Source organism: Camellia sinensis, chromosome 9 (assembly GCF_055761805.1).
Source record: "Camellia sinensis isolate YWXY chromosome 9, ASM5576180v1, whole genome shotgun sequence".
Lineage (NCBI taxonomy): Eukaryota > Viridiplantae > Streptophyta > Magnoliopsida > Ericales > Theaceae > Camellia > Camellia sinensis.
The window spans coordinates 198799368-198808995 of NC_138969.1; the positions used below are offsets into that span (position 1 = coordinate 198799368).

General features: G+C 33.7%; 1 protein-coding gene across 6 annotated transcripts; it reads right to left on the reverse strand.

Moving 5' to 3' along the window:
- Positions 1–6115: 6115 nt before the first annotated feature.
- On the reverse strand, positions 6116–8922 carry LOC114307713 (uncharacterized). 6 transcript variants are annotated; one of them, XM_082888403.1, is made up of 4 exons: positions 8312–8922; positions 7842–8083; positions 7472–7553; positions 6116–6788 (listed from the first exon to the last, which is right to left on the reverse strand). In XM_082888403.1, exons 2-4 carry the CDS (start codon positions 7851–7853, stop codon positions 6346–6348), a joined length of 537 nt encoding a protein of 178 aa, XP_082744529.1. In that variant the 5' UTR covers positions 7854–8083; positions 8312–8922; the 3' UTR covers positions 6116–6345. The 6 variants fall into 6 exon arrangements, with proteins under 6 accessions (XP_082744529.1, XP_082744531.1, XP_082744532.1 ...); XM_082888405.1 differs by having other exon boundaries at positions 8018–8083; positions 8312–8821; XM_082888406.1 differs by having other exon boundaries at positions 8018–8086; positions 8312–8800.
- Between the last annotated feature and the right edge of the window lie 706 nt (positions 8923–9628).

Sequence of the window (9628 nt, forward strand, 5' to 3'; positions counted from 1 at the left end):
CCTATGCAGAACCTGACTTGGCCACTGTCATTTGCTAATTTGTTGACACTTGTCTTTGAGCTGAACGGCCTCCCTATTGTTGAGAATGAGGAGATTGATAGAGTGTATCCGACTTTCGGCCAACGGGAATGGCAGCATAGCATATCTCGCATCTCGTAGTAGATTGGTGCCCCGGTTAATGAGGCCCAGGACCCCGTACACGACCACCCACCTCATCCTGTTCCCCCCATGCCTCTCCAAGGGGACCCACTCTACATGACTCGCGAGGAGTACTTATAGCTTCAGCACTCCGTGGATCAGGTCCACAGTACTCTTCGTGATCACCACAAGAGTCTCATGGAGTTGCGTACGGATTTTCAAGCGCATCGAGACTATTTTCAGGCGGCCTTCGACCAACTACATGTCTGCCAGCTTGACATCCAGCAACGGGTTCAGGATGAAGCCTTTGAGACGCGATCTTTGATCCGTGCCTTGTTTGCCCAGCATTTCCCGCCGCAACCACCACCGGATTCTCCGTAGTACCCATTGTATATTGTTTTATCTCTTTTATTTTTATTTTTATTTCTTTGTTTAGTTATTTCTTCTTCTCAAAAAAAAAAAAAAGAAAGTGAAGTGTGTGTGTGTGTGTGTTACTATATGCCTACATGGATGTGCACCTACAATCTCTGGTAATCTTCTCTCATTTCTCTTTATTTTTCCATTGAGGATAATGTCATATTCAAGTTAGGGGATGAGGGTTGTATTTTCTTTTGTGCATTTCTATTTGGCTCAATCATTCATGCTTATACCTAGTTCACTTGATTGCATTACTTCACTTGATGTGACTTATTGCTAGTAGGGTGATGATATTTGTATATGTTAATTGGGGAGCATAGTAGACTTGTATGAAAATGATTTATTGGGTAGATACTTGCATGTGATGTTTGCACTAGGGGAGTCGTTTGTGCTTGTGGTATTAGTACATTTGTCATAAGTATGCCTTAATTCACATGAACACACTCTTATAGCAGTGACCTCTTTATTATAATCCCTGGTGTACATCATTGATAATAGCTAGAGTTGCAGAAAAGAATATATGAGGAGCCAAGATTCTCTTAAAAAATAAATAAATAAATAAATAAACAGTTGACTTATTTGGGTTTGTAGCCTTTTTAACTCGAGTTATTAAGCCCGTAGGGGTGTCTTTACACCTAGTGTCCTAAAATCATCTGGTTTGGGAGTCATTGGCCCAATACTTGCTACATGGATTAATTAGAAAGCTTAAGGAACTTAGACATTTCACAATTAAGGAAAAAATAAGGAGAATGACTTGTTCGAATTCGTAACCTTTTCAACTCGAGTTATTAAGCCCGTAGAGGTGTCTCTACACCCAGTGCCCTAAAACCATCTGGTTTAGAAGTCATTGGCCCAATACTTGCTACATGGGTTGATTAGAAAGCTTAATGGATCAGGACATTGCACAGTCATTTAAAAAAAAAATTTGAGAATCTTGGCTGCAACAGGTTAGTTTTTCTGTATATGTTGGGTGTTATTATGAGTTACACTAGGCTATTATAGTAGACAGTTAACTAATATGGAGATTGCACTTTACACCAAGGGTACTGATGATTTGTCTACTAGTATGCACAAGTACAGAGGACTTTACTTTTGTATTAACTGAAATGTGGTTTTGACTCAATAGGTTCCTTCATACTTGTCCACTGTGCCTTTAATGACTCATTATGTTTTAATATCACACTATAGTGGTACATAAGTTGATTGTTAGGTGGAGTTGTGTGGTTAATTGTTGGGCGTATATGAATATGAAAATGTTTGTGGGTATCATTTCTGGAAACCCTCACAAGACTTTACTCGTCCACTTGGGATAACTTTATGGTTTAAAGGCTTGTTGCATATGCTAAATGCAATCGTTTTCCCACGAAAGAGGAAATAGCTAGATTTTGTTTAATTTTATTTTATTTTTATTACTTGCTTGAGGACTAGCAAGTTGTAAGTTGTGGGATGTGATTAAGACTGAATTGTACATCATTGAGGTCGTTAATTAAGATCTCTTAACTTCACTTTCTTGTCAAAATGTATACTTTATGTGTGTTGAATGTCAATCAAGTTGTACATAGTCAGAGCATAAAATGGGCAAAAAGACAGAATTTGGAGAGAGTTGACTTTCCGCACGTGTGTTTACTTTTTCTGGGAAAATGTGTCAGATTTTTTAAACCTGTTTGGAAAGACACCAGAAGTATAAATAGGCAAGAAAAAGGCTGGATTAGGGTTCAGAAGTTGTTTTGTCAAGAAAGGAAGGCTAGGGTTTGAAAAGAAAATGAACTTGAAGCTTCAAGCATGTCTCCCATGATGGCTTCTTCTCCATCTACCTCATTCTACTCCTCCATGAGTGGGTAGTCTCATTTTCTAAGGTTTTGATGAAACCCTAGCCATGCAATTAGTTTTTCTTTTTTGATTTTTAATTATGTAAAGGTTTGAACAATTGTATGGTGTTTTAGAAGTTTTATATATACACTCTCCATTATTTCTTCAAGTATTCAGCTTTCTGTGATTGTTGAATGTTTTCCATGCAAGAGTTTTCTATTCTTTCGCATTCAAGGTATAATACGAACCATACTACGAGAGATGAGTCGTGTCACTACCTTAGTTTAGAGTGATCGATTCGTACTACTTGAGATGGTTTGTGCTCTTACATTGAACGTGATGATTTTCTTGTTAAATGTTTTGAACTTGTAGTTGCAAAGCATTATTCTCTTCGAACCATAACATAATTAATTTCAATTGGAAACCCTAATTACGTGACTAGTGGCGGACTCTTTGCCCTAGGTTTTTCCCAATTCAGTAAATCCAATTTTAGTTATAATTGATAATTTAATTATTTAGTTTAATAAATTCACTATTAAATTAGGTTGTGATCAATCATTCTTTTCATCGAAATTAATTTAGGAATTTTTCAATTAAATTAGTTTCATTTCACAATTGTCCCTGTGGATCGATACTTGGACTTACTATTATTCTAATAGAATTTGGTCTAGTTTAGTGTTTAATTTTGGTATGTTCAACGGCCCATCACATATGTAAATAGTTCAACTTAATTTTATAAAATATTATTTAAAAAAAATTAATCTGTCTATCGATTGGTCAATTGCTATTTATAAAAGCACATAATAAAACTAATAAAAGTTAAAAGTACTATTCTGCTTATTTGTTAATAATTAACTTCTTTTTTCTTTTTCTTTTTCCCAAATAATTATCATAATGAAATTGCACCAAATAATATAGGAAAATGCCTCGTAGCTCGATTTTTAAGGCTCGAGTTTAGCTCGATAGCCCAAAACGACGTCGTTTTGGGCTGTCTTTTTTTCTTTTTTCTTTTTTTCTTTTTCTTCTTTATTTCTTTCCCCTCCATTCGAACACAGAGACGGAGAGGGAAGAGAAGAAGGTTGCCCAGCCCGTCACCCGTCGCCCAACCCGTCGCCGCTGATCGCCCAGCCCGTCGCCCAGCTCCGATCGTCGCAGCAGCCTCCTCCTCCTCCTTCCTCCTTCCTCCTCCTCTTCATCCTCCTTCCTCCTCCGCCCCGCCTCCGCCTCCTCCTCCCCCTCTGAATATGCCCCCTCCAGTCCTCCTCCTTCCTCCTCCTCCTCCTCCTCCTCCTCCCTCGCTTCTCCTTCTCTTCTCCACCCTTCTTCGAGCCACAAATTCGAGCCACAGATTCGAGCTACGAATCGGAACTGAATAATATAATACAAACTTCTAAAAGAAAAAAGAAAATTTATCCATAAATTCTATATAAGGAAATATTGATACATTTAGTTTTAAGAGCTTTCTTATGAATCAATTAGTTCTTTTTATTTTGAAAAGTTGTATTTATTTAATTTGGTATTATTTGAGTTAAGTGAATGCATTTTTGTGATTTTTTTTTTATTATTTCTGATGCATTTTTGGGATGGGAATGGAAATGTGAGGATGAAAGATTCTTTTTGAGGGGATTCGTAACCGAAGTGTTAGTTGTCAAACATTGAAATTTACATTTCTGGTAATGTAATTTTTTAGTATTACATTAGAGTGTTACATTATAGTGCTACGTTTGGAAAAAGTATACTAAAGAATTTTTGCGTGTTATATTGATAGGAGTGTTACGTTTGGAAAAAATATATATATATACACTAATCAGTTCTTTTGGAATATTACATTGTTACACTTGAGAAAAGTATACTAAAAGATTTTTTAGTGTGTTATATTTGAGTGTTACATATGAAAAAAGTACACTAAGAAGTTTTTTTTGAAATGTTACATCATTACATTTGAGAAAAATATACTAAGGAGTTTTTTAATATGTTACATTAAAGTGTTGCGTTTGAAAAAAGTATAGTATAAGGAGTTTTTGTGTGTTACATTGATTGGAATGTTACGTTTGAGAAAAGTACATTAAGGAATTTTTTTGGAATGTTACGTTATTACATTTGAAAAAAATATATATATATTTTTTTTTGGTATTACATTGGAATGTTATGTTTTTTAAGTATTATATTAGAGTATTATATTTAAGAAAAGTACACTAAAGAATTTTTTTTGAATGTTACATTTGGTAATTTCAACGTTACAAAAAAATTCAGATTTATCCATCAACACATAATACACGCATTTATTGGCCCTCATATAATTCACCCTAAAATAAGACTTTTCAATTCATAAGAAAAAAGAAAAGATAAATAATTCATAAAATTACTCTTTAAAATTTATTAATACTTCACTCAAAAAAAAAATTAGTATAAACTGCTTCACCATTATTGAAAGAAGAATCATAATTTAGGGAAAGCATAATAAAGTTTGGTGATATTAGCCTCTGATTATATGCTCAGATTGTCCGGGTCTTCTTAAGCCTCTGATTCCTCCTGGCATATATCAAACAAAAATTCTAACCAAGTTGGGTCTTTAAAAAGTATTTTATGGGCCCACTTTTCACTTGAAAGCCCCCAGTTTATTACACAATAAGAACATGGCCATCAACAAAGTCTTTTTTAAGGAAAAATATTTCCATTCAATATTTCTTACATATTAATTAATATCTTGAAACATATTTCAAAAAACTTGTTCACCTCTTATAATTTATCATGTGAATCAATTTAGGAGTTGAAAGCAAAAATACATAAGACACGAGCATTACTTTCCTTTCTTTTAGAGTATGTTTGTTTACCTGTATGAATACGAGAATTAGACTATGACCCTGCTTGTTTTCAGAAGTAGAATGGAGAGAATTAATAGTGAGAGGATTGTTAGTGAGGGCATTAATTAAAATTGTGTTTGTTTTGATAATAGTTGTTAGTGTAGAATTGTTAAATTATTTTTATATAAAATAATAAAATAAATAAAAAAATATAAAAAAATAAACATTAATATTTTAAAAAAATCCCAATATGTAAAAAATAAAATAAATAAAAAAATTTCTAATCTCCTCACTATTTTTCTAATACCATCTCCACCTCCTCCATCCAAATCTCCCTTCCAACCTCCATCTTAATCCCTTATTCCATCCTAATCCCTTCTATAACTCTACAAACAAACACAACACTAAATAACCCACCTCTATCCTAATCCCCTCCCATCAATTACACCCCTAAACAAATGAAACCTATGAGTGAAATGAATTCCACTCATAGTATGTTTGGTTAAAAAAATTGTAAAGGAATTAACATTTTAATTGGAATAGTGATCCACCACTATGGGTGGATTAGAATAGGATTGATAGTAAAGGATTATTTTATTCCTTAGTTTCAATGATTCTATAATTATGTAATTTCACAAGTTTAATTCCAATCAATTAATGTTATCACACCACTACACAAACAAACAAACATGCTCTATCTTATATTTTAAACTTAATATTATTACATTATTAATTTTTTTTACTCAATTTTATCAAATTTATAATTACAAGCAATCCCAAGTGCTCTACTTTCTCAAGTTCCTTTCACCCTCCCAAATAATTTGAGTGTGGTATAGCTTTTCACCTTTGTCTAGAAAGTGAATTAAAAAAAATGTCACAACACCTAACTGAAAAAATATTAAAAGCAAAACAAAACAAAGACACAGTAAACTTATAGTGGGAAATGATTAATGAAGACTTTCTTTTTTATTATAATGAGAAATCATACATCTTATGTGACCTGAATGTCAATAACCATTCGGCCACAAACATTAGACTACCAACCTCATTATTGATCTTTTTTGTACCTATATATATATATGTAAAAACCTTTATATAAAAAACCCACATACACCCAAAACTAATTGAACATTTTTTAAACAAGGGAATAAAAATTGGACATGACAAAGCACTAGTATCACATGACTCTGCATCCTGACGCGTTTTCTTCACTAAAGTAATCACACCGACTAGTGTAACAATCCCTATCCCCATGATAACATGGCCCATCAGTATGGCCCTCATAGCATTGCCCACAACGTATCCCAACCGGATACATCGGTGGGTAGCAAACCGGTACAAAAGCAGGGGGAGCCGGTGCTGGAGCTGGAGCTAGTGTTGGTGTTGGAGCTGGCGCTGGAGTTGGAGCCGGAGCCGGAGCTGGAGGCTTGTCTGCAGGGGGATTTGGTTTGGGCTGGGGCTTCTCAGGGGGTTTGGGCTTTGGAGGCTCTTTGATCTCAATGCTCTTGATGGTCTTCCCACCCTTGCAACACAATTTGTCACGAACCTTCTCAGGACTGCAGCATACTACGACGATCGTCACCGTATTTTGCTTTTCATCATAAATCTGATCTCGTATTTCTAATTATCCCCAAATGTTCACACATAAAAAATCAAAATTAAACAATATTATGTATATATATATATATGTAAAATAAATTCATAGTAATGACAATAGTATCTTAAAAATAAAGTAATTCAAGGTGCGAGTATCTTATCCTTTCTAAATCCTACTTTAGCGAAATTTCATTCACGAAGTTATCTTTTGTTATATATAGGAAAGGAATTGTCTCCTCTTTGTGGACCCATTGGACGAAATTATAGAAAGTATGAAATAAAATATAAAATAAATTCATCTTTTATTATCTTTTTAGTTATAACTTAAAAATTATAAAATATATTTTTTTTTTAAATTATAAGATATATATAGTACATACCTTTTAATAGTGTTTCCCTTATATATGTTGCAACATTTATGAGATCAATTGGATATTTTTATTATCACCCAACTTTAAAATGAACAAAACATATTATCGTGACCCTAAAAAGCCCAATAGGTCCAATTGAATTGTCCGCTGGAGAGAATCCAATCCCCTAATTATATTTAAGGTCGTTCTCCTCTGTTCGATTATCCAGTCCACTGGGGAAATGGCAAATTCATATATATATTGAATCCGTACGTACATGAAATGTATGTGCATGTATGTATTATGTATAGGTGAAAATGTTTACTAATGAATACAAAAAGGTTTTGGGGGACTCACGAGGAAATTTGCAAAGAATTTTCTTGATCTTCTTGTAGCAGCTAGAGCACTGAAGATCAACCTTCAACACCATTGTTGTGACCTGTTCACAAGATGACAGAATACTACAATTGTTAAGGAATCAATCAAGTACAAGAACAACCCTGTTTGGGAGACGACAAAATTTGCTGTTGAATTAGAGAGAGACAAAGAAAGAAGTAGAATTGGGACCTGCCATGGAAGATTTGGTGAGTAGATGATGAAGAAAATAAATCCAAATCCACAAGATATGAATGTTAAAGAAAACAAATCTCAACCACAAAAACACAAAAAAGGGATAAAAATCAAATGGGTATTTTGAGATAGTGGAAGATGATCATAGTTGACAAACCTTCTCAGCCATAGTGGAGAGACTTGGGAATGATCAGATCTGAACTCAGTGATGAATGAATTGTTGTGATGCATTAACAACTATATTGAGAGAGACTGAAATAAAGAGAGAGAGGCAAAGAAAGAGAAAGAGAAGGCTGGTTGACAGAGAGAGAGAGAGAGAGAGAGAGGCCTTACTTATGTATGTTAATCGAATTGGGTTGAGAAGTCAAAATTGAGTCCGGATCCTCTGCGGCCTTTTCTCTGCTGACCGACATCATTTTGGGGCAAAATTTAAATAATAATAATAATAAAAAAAAAAAACAGAATCAGAAATCAAAGAAGAGAAAGAGGGGAAGAAGAGCCAAGCACATAGGAGGAGAGAGAGAGAGAGGAGAAAAACACCTCTTCAAACCCAAAACAAGAAAAAAGTTAGAAACTTGAAAAGGTGTTCTTCTTTTTGAAGCCCAAAACAAGAAAAAAGTTAGAAACCTGAATGCATCCTCTGTTCTTCTTCCTTTCGTTTCTGTTGATTTGCAGAGAAACAAAAGGTGCCCAGAAGCCAAAACCATCTTATTTTGAATGAGAAAGCTAGTTTTAAGACCAAGCTCCAAAAGGGTTTGTTTGGTTTATGTAATTTCCAGATCAGAACCCATAGATCAAAGGCTTGAAAACAACTTCACGCAAACCCACTTTGTCTGTTTCAAAAAAAAAAAAACATTTGTTGAACTCTATGAATGAAATTGAGGGATTCCAAAAACAGTTCAAAATGGAAAAGATCCACCATCTAAGTAGATCCATTGTGTTTTCGTGTTCTCTCCTCCCTGATTGTGTGAATCCCAACTCCGGCTAGTCCAAATCTGTTCCAACAGACGAACAAACGAGATCGTTGGCGGAGGCAGTGGGCGGTCGAAAAGTGAGGGCTGCGATGGTGGCGGAGAAGACGACAGAGGATCCGGACTGAGATGGGTGACGCATGGTGTGTCTGTTTAATCATACGCGTTCAAGTATTTATTTGTTTTATTATTTTGAAAATGACTATAGCTTCTTTTTTTTTTATATATATATTTTTTACATTGTGAATTGGATTATCTAGTTGAGTCTTATTCTAATAATTTGATCCCTCAATTTTTAAGTCTATATATATAACAATTATAGTTATGCTATTTTATTACATTTATTTTTAAAAAATTAAATATTTATTTTCAAAATTATTCTCAATTACAATTATCAAATTTATCTAAATTTTTTTCATAGACAATCTATTCATAGAGGCCTACCTAAATAAATTGAATTAGTAAACTGAGGCATGTGTTGAAGTTACAGGCCAACTAAGGATTCGTTTGAGATGTGTGTTGGCTTTTTGACGTTTTGGCTATTTTAATTTGGGGTTAAAAAGTTTTGCTTGAGTTAGATTTTTTAACTTTTATAAGAGAAAAAATAAAATGATTATGGTTTGGATGTGATATTTTATTTTATTAGGTTAAAAAGTCTATTTTATCTTTTTGTGATTAAAATAGCTAAAAAATCAAAGAGCCAAAAAGCGTGACATTGTCAAACGAAGGCTAAATAGTTCAATTCATCTTTGTGGCCAAAAACTTTGCTCATTGCAAAATATAAACTTTTTTTTATGACACATTATGAAAAAAATATTATAAAAAATTTTATAAATTTGATTTAAGAGTGATTGCATAATATATAATAAAATATTACAAATTAATTCAAAATGAAGAATCTGTATAAAAAAAAAATATTATATTACGGGACAACTTTTTGGTATGATGGGACAACTTTTATTATTGTATCATG